General features: G+C 38.6%; 1 protein-coding gene across 4 annotated transcripts in view; it reads left to right on the top strand.

Annotated features, from left to right (window-relative positions):
* Positions 1-313: 313 nt before the first annotated feature.
* Positions 314-22281, top strand: part of LOC121392758 (multiple epidermal growth factor-like domains protein 11) — a 35507-nt gene continuing 13539 nt past the window's right edge. For 2 of the 4 annotated variants that reach the window (XR_005960535.1, XM_041523848.1), the window contains exons 1-8: positions 314-406; positions 5770-5898; positions 10347-10547; positions 11856-12068; positions 14317-14445; positions 16527-16679; positions 19284-19427; positions 21579-21722. Coding sequence is in view for 1 of the 4 variants with exons in the window: in XM_041523848.1 (XP_041379782.1) it covers positions 343-406; positions 5770-5898; positions 10347-10547; positions 11856-12068; positions 14317-14445; positions 16527-16679; positions 19284-19427; positions 21579-21722 (1177 nt within the window). In the remaining 3 variants the exon portion in view is untranslated. Of the gene's footprint in view, positions 407-5189; positions 5899-10346; positions 10548-11855; positions 12069-14316; positions 14446-16526; positions 16680-19283; positions 19428-21578; positions 21723-22281 lie in introns of those variants that run through there. The other 2 variants (XR_005960537.1, XR_005960536.1) reach the window with 2 other exon arrangements.

Here is a 22281-nt window from a genome sequence, read left to right as displayed (position 1 = left end):
ACTGGGCCAACCGACGGGGATCGAGTCTAGACTGACCGCGCACCAAGCGAGCGCTTTACCACAGGGCTACGTCCAGCCCGTCTTAGTTGGATATAAATACGAAACTCAAACAGAAAGCATTTAGTGAAGCATATACACAGGTATTTACAAGAGACGTCTATGCACAAAGTCAGATCATGACAACAGTATTTTCTCCTCGCCGGCTTTAAATAACATCACGAGGTCATAAGAACTGACGTGAACCATATAGACAATATAAACTAGTGCAGTAGCTATAATCGCAGTGAGCTACCCAGCCATCTCCCTACTTATTTAACTTCCTAGTGTACGGTGCATTAGAAAATGTCGGAACACTTGATATGTATATTCGTCTTTACAATTTGGGCGTGTTGTCGGGTAACATCAGGTATGATTTGTATAAATTCTCACTATAGTTTATCGTTACAAAGTTCGAACTAATTGGGCCGAATTTTCAAAGCCTGTTTTTCTCTTACATGTATTAACAGTGCTACAGACGCAACGTTTACTTCGACAGAGAACCAAGATATCGTTTATATACATTTTTCCATATACATGTCTTTGATGTACAGTCGTGGGTCACACAGGTTCTCGATAGAGAACCAATATATCGTTTGCATGCACTTTCCCATATACAAGACGTTGATGTACAAGGGTGGGTGACACACTTTCTCGATAGAGAACCAATATATTGTTTGCATGCACTTTCCCATATACAAGACGTTGATGTACAGTCGTGGGTGACACACTTTCCCGATAGAGAACCAATATATGCACTTTCCCACATACAGGATGTTGATGCCTCCCCCAAATGGATTTTCCAGATCCACCACTGGAGGCAAATATGAGACTGTTTACTATATCGCTTTTTTTGTCTATTTCTTAAAGGGTCTACCCTGAGTTTGCTGCAATGCAAGATGTTTTAACTAATAACATTTTATAACGTCTAGTATTACATATTAAAGGGACTGCCCTGAGTTTGCAGCCATTATAAGATGTTTGCGATAACATAGCCTTGTTGCCGACCACTATTTCATAATAAATTAATTTTCTTGTTTAGAATGTCACTGTCTGTATATCGAATGTGTTTGCGGTCGTATACTAATGTTTGTAGCACTAAATGTTTACTTTAATTCATGATATATATTTTGTTCGTACGTACGAAATTATTGGGAGGTAAAATCCGGTTTTGGTTACTATACAAGCATTAGGACAACAACAAACATCTTGTAAATACAGACACTGATATTCGAAATAAGAAAATGTATTTAATTTGTATATTACGTCGTCGAAAAGGCTCCATTGGTCGGAAACATTTTACAGTGGTTGTAAACTCAGGACTGTCCCTTTAAATATGTTTTCTGATTTAGAATATCGATGTCTGTATACACAGTGTGTTTTTGATCGTCCTATTTGAAGTAGCCCAAACTCAGGCCTGTCCCTTTAAATATGTTTTCTAATTTAGAATATCGATGTCTGTATACACAGTGTGTTTCTGATCGTTCTAATATTTGTAAGTAGCCCAAACTCAGGCCTGTCCCTTTAAACATGTTTTCTGATTTAGAATATCGATGTCAGTATACACAGTGTGTTTCTGATCGTTCTATTTGTAAGTAGCCCAAACTCAGGACTGTCCCTTTAAATATGTTCTCTGGTTTAGAATATCGATGTCTGTATACACAGTGTGTTTCTGATCGTCCTATTATGTGTAAGTAGCCCAAACTCGATTTAGTAGCCCATCAATTCAGAAAGTACGAACCAATAATACATGTATATGATGAAATAAAAAACAGTTCGACGAGTGCAAAATATAGGACGATTACAAACACGGTTAATATATAACTACTAATATTGTATTTAAAAAGAGACAATAAAGTTATTATAAACGTGCGTTACGTAGCGCTGTTCTGTAAACCCACACCCTGTAACGCTACATAACATTTGGACCTAAACCACTCACCTCCTAGAGCGATACATAATATTAGAATGGCCCCTATGGAATCTCTCAATTGCATACCCACTCCATAACATATATAGTATAAAATCATACCGGATACTGTACTGATTTGGATGCAAATCCACATTACAGAGAGAAACGCAAACGTCAAACAGTTCGACATTTTTAATGCATGACGAACCGGTATGTTATATCTCGACACTACGCTTGCTAATAGCAAGGTATTCAGTATTGTAAATTGAATTTATAATCTGTATATGTGAACATAAAAGGTATGCAGCCGAGGCTGCTTTTATGTTAGATATTTGTGTGTAGCTATTGAAAACATTTTCTTTCTTGACGTATTGGTGTTACATAGAGCAAGACGATGTGTATCCCCGCTCAGTGCATTTGGTGAATCGAGAAAAAGTAAATTCGCCATCGAACCAGAGGCTACTCCTAACATTAAAGCAGTACGCCTTACAGAGTTCGACAAATCCGCTAGCCCGACGTCCGGCGTTGGTGACAAATGCAAAACTAGTACCTAGTGGCTTAATAAAAAAAACGCCTTTAAGGGCTCGTTTAAATGCACTTCCTGATAGTACACACCACAACACATGATGTACTAATCATGATCACTAGTTGGGATTGAGGAAATGCTGACAAACGGTTCTGAATATCCCAATATTTTTTTGTTTCTAATACACAACTCAAGGGTTTCGAGTCACAATCTCCCGGAAAATATGTTTTTAAAAGGAGCCCCAAACCATGCACACGCACCTGATATTTATATACACAGCCGAGCACCGTGGTGTTGAACTTACTTGAGTTGATATATCGATTGTGTCGATACGACTGGCCGGTGTCGGTGTAAACGGAATGCAAGTCCGTAGGAACAGTAGTCCGCCTGAAATGTATCTCTTAGGAATGCAAGTCCTAGGTCTACTATACCTAGAAATGCAAGTCCTAGGTTTTAGGTTCCTTATGAATGCTGATCTGACTTCTGGGATATCACGTCCGGGCCGGACATGTATTCCTGGATAATAAAAATTTAAGTCTGGTGGTACACATACAAATTAAATTATAATGTAAATAAAACGAAAAAAACCCAGTTTAATTTCTGCTTATTTAATTCACTTAGGATACTGGCGCCTCTCTTTATTTAAATATTTCTATTTATTCCAATATGTTCGATTTATTTTGTGTTCAAGTGTATGTACCGCATTTTTATTACATAAGCATAACCAATGAATTTATAAACTAATAAATGCAACTGATAAATGCTTAAACATTTAAAAGTAATGTTTGAAAACTCGAAAATATTGTCCATAATTCAAAAGATGTTACATGCATCAGTACTCACAAAAAAGTATAACATGCCCACATCATATACTTGTACGAACAAAATTATCTGCTACTGGTATTTGATAATAATAATAGAACATAGTAAATACATGTATACAAATGCGATATTTGCATTATATAAATTATCTTTTTACTTTATATTTTTAAGATTCATATTCTGAGTTTGTACTTCCCTGACGTTTATGCCGTTTTGTCAATAATGTTGCAGGCGCGTCTACAGAGTGGGTGGGGTGGGGTGCGTGGGGTGGTTTAAACACCCTCATCAGCTACAGCCTAGACCCACCCCGTTCATAATGCACTGAACATGTGCCTGTTTTGTCAATGTTGCTAATTTTTAAAAATGTCACATTATTGGCTCTGTTATTTCTTAGTCCGAACCCACCATATCATCGACATAACTTATATTGAATTGTTTTCATTAAGGTTTATTAATTAATATCAATACCAGTTACTAAAAGTGACTAAGGATTTAACAGCTCAATAGGTCACAACACCGACTAAAACAGAACAGTAACACCTGAAACCCTATACTAAAACTACTCAAACACCACACTCTCAATAATGTGCACACACAATTTACAAAGATACTTTTAAACACATTGACTACTCATGATCAGTAAAGTAAAGTTTGTTTTATTTAACGACGCCACTAGAGCACATTGATTTTTTATCTTATCATCGGCTATTGGACGTGAAACATATGGTCATTCTGACACTGTTTTTAGAGGAAACCCGCTGTCGCCATATAGGCTACTCTTTTTACGACAGGCAGCAAGGGATCTTTTATTTGCGCTTCCCACAGGCAGGATAGCACAAACCATGGACTTTGTTGAACCAGTTACGGATAACTGGTCGGTGCAAGTGGTTTACACCTACCCATTGAGCCTTGCGGAGCACTCACTCAGGGTTTGGAGTCGGTATCTGGATTAAAAATCCCATGCCTCGACTGGGATCCGAGCCCAGTACCTACCAGCCTGTAGACCGATGGACTGCCACGACGCCACCGAGGCCGGTACTCATGATCTGTTATATGCACCATCCCACAAAACACATACGACAGCCTTTGATATATCAGTCGTGGTGCACTGGCTTGAACGAGAAATAGCCCACTGAGCCAATCAACGGGGATCAATCCCAGACTGACCGCGCATCAAGCGAGCGTTTTACCACTAGGTTACGTCCCACCCATCTTAGTTGGATAATATAACTACGAAACTTAACCAGAAAACATTCAGTGAAACATATACACACACTTGTCAAAGAGACAAAAAACAAGAAAGAAATGTTTTATTTAGCGACGCACTCAACACATTTTATTTACGGTTATATGGCGTCAAAAATATAGTGAAGGACCACACAGATAATGAGAGAGGAAACCCGCTGTCGCCACTTCATGGGCTACTCTTTTCGATTAGCAACAAGGGATCTTTTATATGCACCATCCCACAGACAGGATAGTACATACCACGACCTTTGATATACCAGTCGTGGTGTACTGGCTGGAACGAGAAATAGCCAAATGGGCCAACCGACAGGGTTCGATCCCACACCGACCGCCCATCGAGCGAGCGCTTTACCACTGGGCTACGTTCTGCCCCTCTTAGTTGGATATAACTACGAAACTAAACCAGAAAGCATTCAGTGAATCATATACACAGACCTTTCAAAGAGACGTGCATGTACAGAATCATATTATGATAACAGTGTTTTCTCCTCGTCGGCTTTAGATAACATCACGAGGTCATATGAAATGACGTGAACCGTATAGATAATGTAAACTAGTGCAGTAGCTATAAACGCAGTTAGCTACCCCAGCCATCTCTCTACTTATTTAACTTCCTGGTGCACGGTGTGTTACAAAATGTCGGAACACTTGGTGTGTATGCTGGGCGTGTTGTCGTGTAACATCAGGCATGATTTGTGTAAATTATCACTATAGTTGTATCATTACAAAGTTCGAACTAATCGCGCTGAATTTACAAATCCTGATTTTCTCTTACGACATGTTTTAACAGTGCTACAGACACACAGTTTACTTCGAACGAGAAACAAGCGATATTGTATATACAGGACTTTGGTGTACAGTGACGTGGGTCGTACAGTTTCTCGAGGGAAGACGCGGAAAGGAAGATTTCTTTTTTATTCGATTTTATGTACAGATGGATATATGTATAATTTAGGTTAGTGTACTCCGCAAACATGTAGGTGCACCCTGCCTAAAAACATTCTGCACCCGCCTTGTATGTGCACGATATGTTTAGGATCAACAGTACATTACGCTATCTATATTTTACCACCAAATGGTAATAACATTGCTGCAGAAAGTGGAAAGATTCTTCTAATGTTATTTTACTACACCCAAAGAACATTACGTCGTTCACATTCCCAAATAGAGTACCAGCGAGTGCATAGTGAGTTTCTATGATCTGTGTCACTGTTTTCCTTTCTAGGAGTTTGTCCAGACGGTCGGTATGGCTTACACTGCAGCTACACATGTCACTGTACTTCCGGTTGTGATGATGTCACAGGGTGTTCTGGGAACTGCAAAAAAGGATGGTCTGGACCAACATGCAACATGAGTAAAACATATATTAAACTATTAGTTGTATTCTATTTTTATTAGGTAATAACACATTTGTACTTTCTGAACCCTTAAACTTAGCAGTCAGATACCCAATTTCAAATACTTCACTGACCTTAGTAATATTATGGATGTGTCTCCTGAATGTTTGAATTAGAAACTGATTACCTGCCATACATTATAGGACGAAAGAAAGAAAGAAAGAAAGAAAGAATGAATGGATGAATGAATGAATGAAAGAACAAACGGACGAAAAAGAAATGTTTAACGAACCTCGGCATATTTTAAACGGATGGTTATCGTCTGACATACAATTATTTTGACACTTGGTTGAGAAAGAAAAGGGAGCAACCCGCTTGCGCCACATAGGCTCTTTTTTTCCGATAGGCAGCACGGAGTCTTTTATTTGCATTTTTACATAGACAAACAACCGGCCTCGGTGGCGTAGTGGTTAGGCCATCGGTCTACAGGCTGGTAGGTACTGGGTTCGGATCCCAGTCGAGGCATGGGATTTTTAATCCAGATACTGACTCCAAACCCTGAGTGAGTGCTCCACAAGGCTCAATGTGTAGGTGTAAACCACTTGCACCGACCAGTGATCCATAACTGGTTCAACAAAGGCCATGGTGTGTGCTATCCTGCCTGTGGGAAGCGCAAATAAAAGATCTCTTGCTACTTGTCATAAAAGAGTAGCCTATGTGGCGACAGTGGGTTTTCTCTTAAAACCAGTGTCAGAATGACCATATATTTGACGTCCAATAGCCGAAGATAAGATAAAAAATCAATGTGCTCTAGTGGCGTCGTTAAATAAAACAAACTTTACTTTTTACATAGACAAGACAGTACATAAAATGCCCTTTGATTAACTAATCGTAGGGCACTGGTTCCAACAGGGCAAAACGGAGTTAATATAGGGCGATCGATCCCGCGACTTCTCGCTCTGCAGATGAGGGCTGCTAATTAGCATGACAGACATCCTGATTATAAACTATTTGATGAGCGGTGTATCGGCGCATCTAAGCATTCAAGATAATATTTTATCTGTGAAAACGTAATAACATTTGTCTTTCACAAAAAAAGCAGTGCATAATCTAAAATATCCAACTTTTTTAAATGTCTGTAGTAAATAAAATTGTAGGCAACCCCTCTATCTATCTATGTCCAATGATTCGGCACAGTAAATATGGTCTGGTCAGGTCAAACACTTGTTACATGCCCATATCCACACAAGGTTCAGGCACGCTCACACTGGGTCCCGTCTCTGGTATGACAATATCCACCCAAGGTTCAGGCACGCCCACACCGGGTCCCGTCTCTGGCATGACCATATCCACTCACGGTTCAGGCAAGCTTACAATGGGTCCGGTCTCGGGTATGACCATATCCACAGAAGGTTCAGGCACGCTTACAATGCGTCCGGTCTCTGGTATGACCATATCCGCTCAAAGTTTCAGATACGCTTGCAATGGGTCCGGTCTCTGGTATGACCATATCCACTCAAGGTTCAGGCACGCTCACACTGGGTCCGGTCTCTGGTATGACCATATCCGCTCAAGGTTCAGGCACGCTTGCAATGGGTCCGGTCTCTGGTATGACCATATCCACTCAAGGTTCAGGCACGCTTACAATGGGTCCGGTCTCTGGTATGACCATATCCACTCAAGGTTCAGGCACGGTTACAATGGGTCCGGTCTCTGGTATGACCATATCCACTCAGGGTTCAGGCACGCTTACAATGGGTCCGGTCTCTGGTATGACCATATCCACACAAGGTTCAGGCACGCTTACAATGGGTCCGGTGACTGGTATGACCATATCCGCTCAAGGTTCAGATACGCTTGTAATGGGTCCGGTCTCTGGTATGACCATATCCGCTCAGGGTTCAGGCACGCTTACAATGGGTCCGGTCTCTGGTATGACCATATCCACTCAGGGTTCAGGCACGCATACAATGCGTCCGGTCTCTGGTATGACCATATCCGCTCAAAGTTTCAGACACGCTTGCAATGGGTCCGGTCTCTGGTATGACCATATCCACTCAAGGTTCAGGCACGCTCACACTGGGTCCGGTCTCTGGTATGACCATATCCACTCAAGGTTCAGGCACGCTTACAATGGTTCCGGTCTCTTGTATGACCATATCCTCTCACGGTTCAGGCACGCTTACAATGGGTCCGGTCTCTGGTATGACCATATCCACTCACGGTTCACGCACGCTTACAATGGGTCCGGTCTCTGGTATGACCATATCCACTCAGGGTTCAGGCACGCTTACAATGGGTCCGGTCTCTGGTATGACCATATCTACACAAGGTTCAGGCACGCTTACAATGGGTCCGGTCTCTGGTATGACCATATCCACTCAGGGTTCAGGCACGCTTACAATGGGTCCGGTCTCTGGTATGACCATATCTACACAAGGTTCAGGCACGCTTACAATGGGTCCGGTCTCTGGTATGACCATATCCACTCAGGGTTCAGGCACGCTTACAATGGGTCCGGTCTCTGGTATGACCATATCCACTCAAGGTTCAGGCACGCTTACAATGGGTCCGGTCTCTGGTATGACCATATCCACTCAGGGTTCAGGCACGCTTACAATGGGTCCGGTCTCTGGTATGACCATATCCACACAAGGTTCAGGCACGCTTACAATGGGTCCGGTGACTGGTATGACCATATCCCCTCAAGGTTCAGATACGCTTGTAATGGGTCCGGTCTCTGGTATGACCATATCCGCTCAGGGTTCAGGCACGCTTACAATGGGTCCGGTCTCTGGTATGACCATATCCACTCAGGGTTCAGGCACGCATACAATGCGTCCGGTCTCTAGTATGACCATATCCGCTCAAAGTTTCAGACACGCTTGCAATGGGTCCGGTCTCTTGTATGACCATATCCTCTCACGGTTCAGGCACGCTTACAATGGGTCCGGTCTCTGGTATGAACATATCCACTCAGGGTTCAGGCACGCATACAATGGGTCCGGTCTCTGGTATGACCATATCCACACAAGGTTCAGGCACGCTTACAATGGGTCCGGTCTCTTGTATGACCATATCCTCTCACGGTTCAGGCACGGTTACAATGGGTCCGGTCTCTGGTATGAACATATCCACTCAAGGTTCAGGCACGCTTACAATGGGTCCAGTGTCTAGTGTGACCATATCCACTCAAGGTTCAGGCACGCTCACACTGGATCCCGTCTCTGGTATGACCAGTGGCCAACGTCAGTACGGAAGAAGGGGTTTTTTTTAAATGAATATTATTATTGCTACTATTGAGGTTTATATTATTATTATTATTATTATTATTATTATTATTATTACCCGGTATTATTGTTGTTGTTGTTATTATTATATTACTAGATGTAACCCGTACTGACATGTAACGTTTAGGTGGTGTATGGTGACCAAACTATCTAGCCCTTGTTAGCCAAGGGGCGGAATGTAGCCCAGTGGTAAACCGCTTGTTTAATACTCTCGTTCCGTGGTATGTGCTATCCTATCTGATGGTGCATATAAAACAATTCCTTGCTACTAATTAGTCTAAGTGGATTTTCTCTCTAAGACTATACGTCAAATGTTTGACATGCAACAGCCGCTGATTAACAAATCAGTGTGTTCCAGTGGTGTCGTTAAACAAAACAAACTTCCTTTCTTTGTTTCATTAAACAATGTTGTGTACACGGCCGTTGTGTATATTGCCACTTCCATGTTAAGTGAAAAACATGGCGGCACCCATTACAGTTGTGTTTATGGAAGTCATGTGTACGTTATATTTAGCACGATGTGTGTACGGTAGACTAGTGGAATGGATCTGAGCTCGAAAAGATCCAAGTACAAAGAAGATAATGTTTTAAACAATATTTTGTTAAATAAATGGAGTGGATCAGCAAACAGGCGATAAGCCTTTATACTTGCCTCTCCACGAGATGATGTTGCATACTCTATAAATTCCAATGAATGACATAAAATATAACATTACAAAAATACCAGTTCATCCATTTCACCCAAACTACAAATACTGGGTTAGGTTTAAACATACAGTACAAGTACTTGAACCAAGCAAAGAAATGGCGCACATATACCTATATACATGAACTATATTATACATATTTCGAATTTCGAAGTGAAACGTGCAAACGGTGCACCAGATTAATGTTCAATTCGGATGGATAATCCTTGCTTCCAAATAGCACTGTTTTAATATCAAAACCGCTATAGTAAAAAAAACCACACAAAAAAAACATGGTTGGGCAAATATGATCGCAGAAAGGACAACAGAACAAAAACAGGACTGTGTTTTCAAAAGAATGGCCACAACTACAACAAATAGTGCAAATTAAAACAGGAGAAACGGTTAGAAAGATAGTAAGCTATTAACAAGATCTTGCATATTTTATTATTATTATTATTATTATTATTATTATTATTATTATTTCAGATAATTTAGCGTTGTACAAACTTGCCTACCAGAGTTCTCACTATAATGGGGCCAACATACCTCCATCAGCTGGTGTTAACGGGGATTACACTCTAAAGACGGGTATACTCACTGATCCATATCAAAATAACTCTTGGTGGGAAGTGGATCTGGGAAAACCACATTACATACACAACGTGACTGTTCACTTCAGGATGGATTGTAAGTAGATGTAACACATTTAAATACTGATGCATTCACACACACACACACACACACACACACACACACACACACACACACTCACATTCACTCATACACACACGCATTCACTCACACACACACACACACACACACACACATACACACACATATTCACTCATACACACACACACACACACACATACACACACACACACACACACAACTGAGTTGTGGCCAGTTTTATATCAGGGTTTAACGTGTATGACAAGTAAATATAGGTACATCATGGCGCATGCGCACACAGAAATACTTTTAGGTTTCGCAATATATACTACACAATTTGAACTGCGTTTTTGCTAAAACATGCTAGGTCACGTGGCCTTATATTCTCAAAAGTATGACTATTTTTGGCCAACACGCCATATAATAAACTAGATGTAATAAGCTATCAAATGATCTGCGATGTAGCGGTATGACGTTTGGCACCAGTTTTTAGAAAAGAAAATAAGGCAAGCTCGTAACGTTTTTTATGTGAAACGTTTATGTGGTAAATATGTAAGATTCATGATTATTGGAATTAAAAGATTATTTACCATCATTTAAAAAGAGACATTCCTGAATTTTAGGCAATTGTTAAGATGATGTCAATCAACAAAGAATTTTTATTAACTGTAATCACATGTTAAATACATTTGTTTCTGAATAAAATATTAGTGACTATGTATTAAACGTGTTTCTGGTCGTCCTAGCGGGTTGTACTAGGTCAAACATAATTTTATTCCCTAATATATATTTTTTTCGTACGTACGAAATTATTGGGATACCTAATCCAGTTTGGGCTACTTACAAATACTATGACGACCAGAAACACACCGAGAATACAGACACGGATATTCTAAACAAGAAAATATATTAAATATGTAAGTTTAATCGTCAAAATAGTGTATTAGTCGGGAGCATCTTACAAAGCAGCAAACTCAGGAATGTCGCTTTAATATCGTTGCTGATCATAAAAAGAAACACAATTAAAAGGTATCACTATTTAGTTGTAAATTTGGAATGTGTACGTCATTTCCCTAAAAAACGTGACCACATGTGATTATCACACCAGGGCCTGTAATGCCATAATCTAGACATACTAAGTTTTTTATTCAGCTATAATATGGCTTTTGGGGGCATTTAGCTTCAGTTTCCAGCCACTTTTTGCTATTGCGTCGCTCCACTAATATCGATATATTATCATCCTGGGCACAACGTTTAATATGTACCAAAGATTTGGTCCAGAAATGTGGCCAGTAATGCTGATCATTTTGTTTATATTTACAGACCCATATCGCAGGAATGGAGTTCATGTGTACAGTTCTTTAACAGTGAACCAGAGTAACACAGGTCATCTGTGTGGTGCAGCAACGATAAATAGCCCGGATGTAACACGTATTACCTGCGACACCACGGCTCAGTACATCACACTGTACCAGGGGACTAACAACACTCATGGCGCTGGAACGGGAATGGATTTTTGTGAAGTGGAAGTATTTAGTGAGTTAATCTATGCATAGACATAGACTCAAATACATAATATGTGAATATCTGACATATCTTTCCTATACTGTCCTCCAAGACTACATTTTAACATGCAAACTAATATTCAGACAAATTGAAACTGCTTTTCCCTATTAGAGGATACAAGATTCAACACACAATGTTAATTGGTATAACACAATTTTAGGGCATTATGTTTTTAATATTTGAAAATATTTAATCTAAATACAATCCAAACTAAAACAAAGAAACGAAAAAATACAACGAACCGAAACACAACAACAAAACAGAAAAACCCTCCCAAACCCAACATTTAAAAACACAACAAAAAACAACAAAAAAACAACAGCATTAAAGAAAACAAAAGATAATTAATTCACATTGATGGCAGGCCCGTAGGAAACGAAGGGAAAGTAGAAACTCGCCCCATTTTAGGCCCAAAATATTTATTTTTTTTCTGCTAAAAAATTATATACAAACCAAAAAACAATGTGCTTGAGACACCCCCACCTGACACTCGCTATATTGTGTGCTCCCATTTCGTATATGTTTCCTATGGGTGGTTGGTAGTGGTATAACGATACATCGAATTATTGATATGTTGCGATAGTCAGTGTCTCGATAGCAATACATCGATAGTTAATTCAACTATCGATATCTATCGCAATTGTTTGATCAACTATCGATAGTTTCGATATTATGCAGAGTGAAATACGGTCTACGATCAACGCATGATTTCACTGCCTGGTGATATTATTACAAATATCTAAGTACACACACACACACGCGCGCACACACACACACACACACACACACACACACACACACACACACACACACACATACATACATACATACATACATATTAGAAGACAGGTATGTAGTCTTGTGAAATATGTATTCATATTACTGTTATCAAGCGATTTAAGAATCCACAATACTATTGCAATAGTACTATTACTATTGCAATACTAGCACAGTAGTATTTTAACTATCGCAATACTATTGCAATAGTAAAACTGAACACAACAGTGAACCCTGGTGGTTGCTGAAGAAATGTTACTTCAAATTAGCAACAACGTTTTAGATTTGTTCTTTTACGACGTTTAACATACCATAGTGTTTAATCAGCATATACCAGTCGTGAAATATGGGATGGGATGGATTGAAAATGTACCTAAATTTAAAACAATAGCAAAATATATTAGTTGTCTGTTAGACAATATGATGTGAATACAATGTATCTCTCTTCTTTCTTTCTTTTTTGACTTACATTTACATGTGTGTGTGTGTGTGTGTGCATGTGTTGTTGTTTGTTTTTTTGTTTTGTTTTGTGTTGGGGTTTTTTTTTGGGGGGGGGGGTTCTGTGTATATGGTATTTTGTAACACATGCATATTAAAGGCATATTGTCACAGACCACAGACCTATTAAATAGTCGAACAAAGCATTACCTAAAATACACCATTTTGATTTGCCCTTAAATGCACTTTATTCAATCATCTGCGTAGCCGCCATACTCCACTTATTAATGATATTTCTTAAAACTAATTGAATTATGGCAATGGTCTATAATTCAAAAAACTAATATTATCAACAGGGTTGACATGGATTTCACCCCATTGTGATTCAGTTAAGGTGATGCGATAGCTAGATTTGGTTTCCAAATATTAATGTCATTTTTATTTATTATCCATTTTTGGAGAAATAATGTTCTTAAATCTGTGACAGTATGCCTTTAAGGTATGTTACTATTTGAAAATATACAGATATGTATTGCTAAAATACAATCGTCTTTGTCTTCTAAGCTATGTAACGCAATTAACACCTATTTATATCTAACCAACGATCGATTGAACTGGAAAAGAATGTACTGTGATGTTCGTATTCAAATTTGACCTTGTTTCGTGTTTATATCTACGTTGTGCTTTTAGAAATGTATATTCTATGAAACTATCTGTTGTAAATTTGGCTAAACAATAATGTACGTTTTGTAGTCTAAGCTATGTGATGCAGTTAATATTATATTTACATCTCATCAACGATTGATAGAATTGAAGAAATTAAGAATACATAATAATAATAATAATAATAATAATAATAATAATAATTTAAAAAATAATAAAATAATAATAATAATAATAATAATAATAATAATAATAATAATAATAAATAAATAAATAAAATAAAACAAAAAAGAACCTCAAATAATAGATATATCAAATAATTAAGTTTCCGCATCTTCAGTTTGTGATGGTGGTACGTTTGGAGACAACTGCACCGAATTCTGTCACTGTCAAGGTCAACCGTGTAACTATGTAACTGGAGAGTGCTTTGGTGGGTGTAAACAAAACTGGAATGGAACCCAGTGTAAAGGTATGAAACTAATTACCCTATATATGAAGTAACAACTACATCATACATTCCACACGGATATATAAGTCCCAGTGTAACACCTTTTCTATAAAATAAGAAAACGTATTACATCTTTTAAATATATACGTCTAAACGTTATTATCGCTTTGTCGAAAAAGGCAATATACTATCACATAAAATTATAATTTTAGTAATTATTCTATTCTTATATTACCTGATTCAAATTCCTATTTGATATTATTTTGTAATATGTTATAACTACGAATGTTTCGTGGTGTTCTTTTCAACCATTTATCTGTTCGAGTGTTTCTGTTTTCATTTATGATTAGTTAAACGTACGAGCCACGTTGCAATTTAAAATTGCTGTGCATTAAAGCAAAGCCTGGCGCATGTTTTCGTACCGAGTTAATTCTTAACTACGATCCCATTGTTGTGGATGTTCTGGTGGCCGAGCGGTTACGGTCGCGGGCTGTCAAATGCCTTGCGATTTGGTGAAGTACGTTCGAACCTTGTGATTCTAAATATTGTATTATCTTCTAGTCTGACGAATGCATCTCTGTGTTATCTTCTAATCAGTTATATGTCCGAGTGCTTCTCTGTTATCTTCTAATCAGTTATATGTACGAGTATTTGTCTATGTTGTCTTCTAAAGTTTTATGTATGAGTGTTTCTCTGTATCTTCTAATCTGTTATATGTACGAGTGTTTCTCTGTATCGTCTAATCTGTTATATGTACGAGTGTTTCTCTGTATCTTCTAATCAGTTATATGCACGAGTGTTTCTCTGTATCTTCTAATCTGTTATATGTACGAGTGTTTCTCTGTATCTTCTAATCTGTTATATGTACGCGTGTGTCTCTGTATCTTCTAATCTGTTATATGTACGAGTGTTTCTCTGTATCTTCTAATCTGTTGTATGTACGAGTGTTTCTCTGTTATCTTCTAATCAGTTATATGTACGAGTATTTGTCTATGTTGTCTTTTAAGGTTTTATGTTTCTCTGTATCTTCTAATCTGTTATGTGTACGAGTGTTTGTGTTATCTTCTAATCAGTTAATTGTACGACTGTTTCTCTGTTATCTTCTAAAGTTGTATGTACGAGTGTTTTTCTCCGTTATATTCTAGTCAGTTAGTGTTTGTGTTATCTTCTAAACAATTATATGTATGAGTGTTTCTCTGTGTTATCTTATAATCATTTATATGTTCAAGTGTTTCTCTGTTTTCTTCTAACCAGTTATATGCCAGATTGTTTCTCTGTTATGTTCTAATCAGTTACATGCACCAGTGTTTCCCTGTGTTATCTTCTAACCAGTTATATGTCCGAGTGTTTCACTGTTATCTTCTAATCAGTTATATGTATGAGTGTGTCTCTGTTATCTTCTCATCAGTTATATGCACGAGTATTTGCCTGTGTTATCTTCTAATCAGTTATATGTACCAGTGTTCTCTGTTATCTTCTAATCAGTTATGTGTACGAGTGTTTTTCTCTGTTATCTTCTAATCTGTTATTTGTACGAGTGTTTCTCTGTGTTATCTTCTAATCAGATATATATCCAAGTGTTTCTCTGTTATGTTCTAATCAGATTTTTATACGAGTGTTTCTCTGAGTGATCCTCTAATTAGTTATATGTCCGAGTTTTTCTCTGTTATCTTCTAACCAGTTATTTGTACGAGTGTTTCTCTGTGTTATCTTCTAATCAGATATATGACCAAGTGTTTCTCTGTTATGTTCTAATCAGTTATATGTCTGGGTGTTTCAGTGTTATCTTCTAAACAATTATATGTATGAGTGTTTCTCTGTGTTATCGTATAATCATTTATATGTACCAGTGTTTCTCTGTTGTCTTCAGATCAGTTATATGTACGAGTTGTTTTTGTTTGTTATCTTCGAATCAGTTATATGTACGAGTGTTTCTGTGTTAGCTTCTAATTAGTTATATGTACCATAGTGTTTCTTTGTGTTATATTTTAATAAATTATGTATATGTATGTATGCATATATATATATATATATATATATATATATATATATATATATATATATATATATATATATATATATATGCACGATGTTAATTCCAGTGTGCGATATTGGTCACTATGGTTTCCTTTGCAATGCTAGCTGTTCCAGTAGACATTGTGATAACACTTACGTAATATCTTCGTGTGACAACGGAATTGGGAAGTGTGACAATGGATGTCAAACAGGCTGGAGTGGAGTCGACTGTACACAAAGTAAGATAATTATCTTAACTTATAATAGTTTTTGACTTATAAAGTCTTATTTAGACAAGATGTTTTTCACAATTATAAACATTTTCACAATCATGCAAACGTATGCTGGTGTGTTATTGTTCTTATTGTGTGAGTGTTTGTGTGTGTGCGTTTGTGTGTGTGTGCGTGTGCGTGTGTGTGTGTGGTTAATGACATTGTACGCTTTTAGCAACTCATATTGTGACTTTTTTTTGTCTTAGCATGGAACGTTCGTGAGAAAAGATATGCCTAACCGAAACAAAATTGCGGCAAATAACGTTGTTCAGTACACCCCAACTCCAGTAATGGCCCGATCACACTGGCCCGAATGAGCTTCCGTTTGTTTTCCGTATACGAAAGTGGTGTGATTTTTTAAACTGGCCGAATGTCCCTCCGAATGTGTTTTCCCCAATGTATCACCGAATGCTTTCCGTTTGTTTTCCGAATGTTTTCAGGATGGTTTCAGAATGCTTTCAGAATAGACCGAATACTTCCCGCATGTTGACTTCGAAAGGTTTCCTTTGCGAACGCTTTCCGTATGCTTTCCGAATGCTTTCAGAACACGGCGAATCGACCTAGACTGGACCGAACTCTTTCCGCATGCTTTCCGCAAGGGTTCAAAAAGCGTTCGGAAAGGGTTCGTCATGTTCTATGTCCATTCGGGGTGTTCGGAAAGCATACGGAACCCAGCACCTCCAAATTTTCATTCCGAATGCACCAAGAACTAGACGCATGCTTCCCGAACGTTTTCCATACATGCCGTATGCTCCTAGAATGCTTCCCGAATACTTCCCGAATCACATGGACGCCACATTGGGATGGTCGATGAAAATTATTTTGAACATGCACAACAAATTTTTGGAGCTACCGAATGCCGTTCCGTATGCATCCGTACGGAGCCGAACAGCCAGTATGCTCCTAGAACACACCGAATGCTTCCCGAATATGATCCGTTCGCTCCCCGAACACCCAAATTCCTATTCGGAAAACAAACGGAATGGCATTCGGGCCAGTGTGATCGGGCCATAACGTCGCAAGACATTTAGACATACGACCCCAGTGTTACATCATATTTGAAATGCGCCTTCAGACTGATCTGAAAATCCGAAGGATTCATTAATTATCAGTGGGAAATATGTGATATCTGGGTAGAAAAAAAAGTAAAGTTTGTTTTATTTAACGACGCCGCTAGAGCACATTGATTTTTTTATCTTATCATCGGCTATTGGACGTCAAACATATGGTCATTCTGACACTGTTTTTAGAGGAAACCCGCTGTCGCCACATAGGCTATTCTTTTTACGACAGGCAGCAAGTGATCTTTTATTTGCACTTCCCACAGGCAGGATAGCACAAACCATGGCCTTTGTTGAACCAGTTATGGATCACTGGTCGGTGCAAGTGGTTTACACCTACCCATTGAGCCTTGCGGAGCACTCACTCAGGGTTTGGAGTCGGTATCTCGATTAAAAATCCCATGCCTCGACTGGGATCCGAATCCAGTACCTACCAGCCTGTAGACCGATGGCCTGCCACGGCGCCACCGAGGCCGGGTTATCTGGGTAGAATGAGTGTTTCTGGACGAAGACTGCCTTTATAGAACACAATAATTGTACTGTACTCTGGAATACTATAGGTATCATTTTAGATGTTGCTCTCCCACAAAAACGAAAACTCTACAGCCGCCGACTGCCGATGCATATGTCACTGCCGACTCAATGATATTGTCAGGTTAAAAGTAAGTCTCGTGCACATAGATAACTAGAAGCAACTCTCGTGCACATTTCACTGTGATTAGGTGTTTAGAGCGTACATTGTGTGTGTGTGTGTGTGTGTGCGCGCGCGCGCGCGCGCGCGTGTGTGTGTGTGTGTGTGTGTGTGTGTGTGTGTGTGTTCGTGTGTTTTACTACATTACATAAGAAAAATACATTTCTGCAGAGGTGGAAATGTTTATTTGACGAAATAATAAAACCCGGACAAGAATTTTCGACATCCTCCATGTCATACATGCATCGAAAGAGGGATGCAAGGGACAGCAGGTCTTCAACTCTGAAAGTTTTAGTGCGAATTCATATAACTAACCTGTCCAGCTGCCGCCATCATCCGAAGCCTTTGTAGAAATAATTTGTCACTTTTTAGCATTAGAGAGATTTGACAGATCACTCTAATGATGAATATTTTAAACAGATCTAACGGAAACTGCTAACATACATATTGTGTTTGAAGATACACCAATACTGTTTTCAAATCCATTGCATGTATTTCTCTGGATGCAATAGCAATACAATCACATTTAATTTATTTCCAAGGTTAACCATGTGTTCGACGCCATATAACCGTAAATAAAATGTGTTGAGTGTGTCGTTAAATAAAACATTTATTTCCTTTCCGTCCTTGATTTCCAAGGCTATATAATAACTTCAGGGATGAAAAATGCGTGTTTGAAGAGACATTCATGCTTTCATGTAGAATAGTATAAATATTTTAGAATGTGAAATGCTATAGCTGTTGTGCAAGTTATTGTTAATATTATTGACTGTGAAACACATGAACTGTTTTGCGGTATGTTTAAAATTATTATTACAGAGTGTTCCACTCGTAGCTATGGCAAAGATTGTAACGGATCCTGCATAAACAGACATTGTCTTGGAAACTCGCCATGTGATCATGTGACTGGGAAATGTATCTATGGTTGTGATCGGGGATATGCACTACTTGACTGCGCTACGAGTATGTGTATTCTAGTTTGTTAAACAAACAATGAGTGTTAGTAAAATGGTAAATAAATAATCTACTTGTCAGTAAAATTGTCAGTAAAATGTCTGAGCACCTTGGGCATTGCATGTTGACAGCGGTACCACTTCTGCTTCTGATGACTCGGTGGATCTCTGGAATAGTGATAGAGATCCATTCACGAGTCAAAACATGTTTAAGGTGTGAATATGTGTCTGTTTCGCTCGTACCCTACGACCCAACAAATCCCATACCTGCACACTAGGGAACAAGTCAGGCGATCTTGCAAGCCAGTTTACTATCTCAATATTGTTCCTTTGAAGAAGTCCAGCCGTTAGTTTGGCTGAATGATGGCGTACATTGTCATGTTGAAACAGAAAACCTGGATATTGCTGCATGAACAGAATGACAACTGGAGTGATGGCTTTTGTGATGTCATACTGAAAATGATGAAAATGATGTGGGGGGTTTTCCGATGTCAAAACTTCCTGCCCATACCCTTACGCTACCACCACCACATCGGTTACGTTCAGTACACAAAGCGACGTTGTACCACTGACAATGCTTAATGTGGTCAGACATGCCACTGACAATTTTCACATTTCCGTGGTTGGACCCCCAAGCACCATTTAACAACATAGCAGTTACGCATTTAATTTTTGATATAGGAAACATCCTGTTACGTATACTGACAAATGATGCTTCACTTAAATCCAGCGTCTGATTGCATGAGCTTTCATGAGTTATCGTTTCTTTAAGCACATTTACCTAATTGCTAATTTTTCATGATTATTGGAATTATCATTATTAAAAAACCCTTTGCTGATCATAAAAAGGAAACAAATAAGAGGTATATAGCAATTTATTTGGAAATAAACATGTTCTTTTACAAAATAAAAAATGTGACCATGTTTGATGTATGATAAACTAGACATAATAAGCTTTCAAATGAGCTATACTACAGTCGTATGACTTTAGTGGGCAGTACAAAAGTTACCCACCTCTACGAGTAATGCCCAAGACAAATACAAATGAATAAAACTGGGGTTAACGGTGGTAAGGGTTCAGATGCTTCCAACGGATCTCCCGGGGTGGTACCAGGGGTTTTAAAGGGGTTCACAAAAGGGTTAAAACTGCAATTTGAGTTTGTCGAAGATTAATAAGCCGAGCTCCGTTTGAAAACTTCCTGATAACGTCCAAGACAAGTACAAACAAAACAGGAGAAGTGGAGGTGGGACCATTTGACATACCCCTCTACTAAAATTAAAAAGTTTATATTTGTTTGCATATGTTTAAATTATTCGTTACGCGTTTGTATTCGTGAGCATAATTATGTTCTTTATTATTTACCTTTTTAATGGGTAACACAATTCCACTAACTTTGATATGTATCTACAATTGTGAAATGAATTCAATTATTCGACATACTGCTTTTGCTTTCACAACACGTACCAAAAAGGTCATACACAATGCCATCACATGATATTATTGTGCGAGTTTTGCTCCCTGAATAGTGGGCCGATCCCGTGATTCTAAACATGGCTGCGCACAGTACTTTGACATTACTGGCCAATAAACCCGTCTATAGTTCAACCAATTTAACTTGGGGAAAGGGGGAAGAGAGCTAATGACAATATTTATGGGGACATAATAACATACAGACTGCGACAGAAAGTATAAATGTGTGGAACATGGCATCTTGGTTTGGTGTACACCGATCTGCGACGGATAAATGACAGAGTAATGATTTGGAGGGGTGGACACTGCAATGTTCTAAAAATATTATGCTGGTTTCCTGTTTTTACTTAATGTTTTAATGTTCTTCAATATACAACTTGTAACGAACATATCCTGCTATGTGCTTCTTGTGTCACTGTTTTAATACGTACAATAAAACACAGTTGTTTCATTAATTGCGACGCAAATATTATGGTTCTGTTTAGAAATATGGAAGACACAAGGACATCCATCAGACTGTATTGACGTTTGTAAACTGTAAAAACATCTATCACACTGCATTGATATTACCCACTTGTAAACATATCTATAACACTGAGATGATATTTTCAGATTGTAAAAACATCTATCACACTGTACTAATATTTTCAAATGGTAAAGATATGTATACCATTGTATTGATATTTTCAGACTGCAGTGGTGACTACGGCTTCAACTGTAATATGTCCTGTAGCTCTCGGAACTGTTACAACACCTCCTCGGAATGTGACCAGTTTTATGGAAGCTGCACAGGAACATGCTTGGATGGTTTTGAATTACAAGACTGTGCAACTGGTACATGTATATGGTTACTTTTTACTATGTACATGCGTTGCATGCATATTTGACCTTATTATGCTATATACTGTTAACATATTGATAATACAAACATAAATACTACATACATGTATATATATATATATATATATATATATATATATATATATATATATATATATATATACTCTTCAAAAGAAGAAACGCAAAACCACATTGTCGTAACATTTGGAGAATTGATTTAATTATTGAATGGTGAGTCCGATAATTACCAAATGTTGCAGGATTGTTCACAATTCACTCTAGTCCATTGTGAGTAAGTGATAGCACACACCACCAAGGTCAAGGTCATCTGGAGTCAATACCGGGTGTGGCCTCCGCGTGTGTTGACAACTGCCTGGCACCGCCTGCCCATTGAAGCAACCAGAGTACGGATGACGTCCCGGGGGATGGTGGCCAACTCGGCCTGCAAGGCTGCTGCCAGCTCGGGCAGGGTCTGGGGCTGTGGTTGTCGCTGTCGGAGGCGTCGGTCCAACTCGTCCCATAGATGCTCAATTGGGTTCAAATCCGGTGATAT

This window comes from Gigantopelta aegis, unplaced genomic scaffold (genome assembly GCF_016097555.1).
Source record: "Gigantopelta aegis isolate Gae_Host unplaced genomic scaffold, Gae_host_genome ctg4435_pilon_pilon:::debris, whole genome shotgun sequence".
NCBI classification, from domain to species: Eukaryota; Metazoa; Mollusca; class Gastropoda; order Neomphalida; family Peltospiridae; genus Gigantopelta; species Gigantopelta aegis.
The sequence above is the reverse complement of the archived record's forward strand: the minus strand, read 5'-3'. Positions and strand labels throughout refer to the sequence as shown.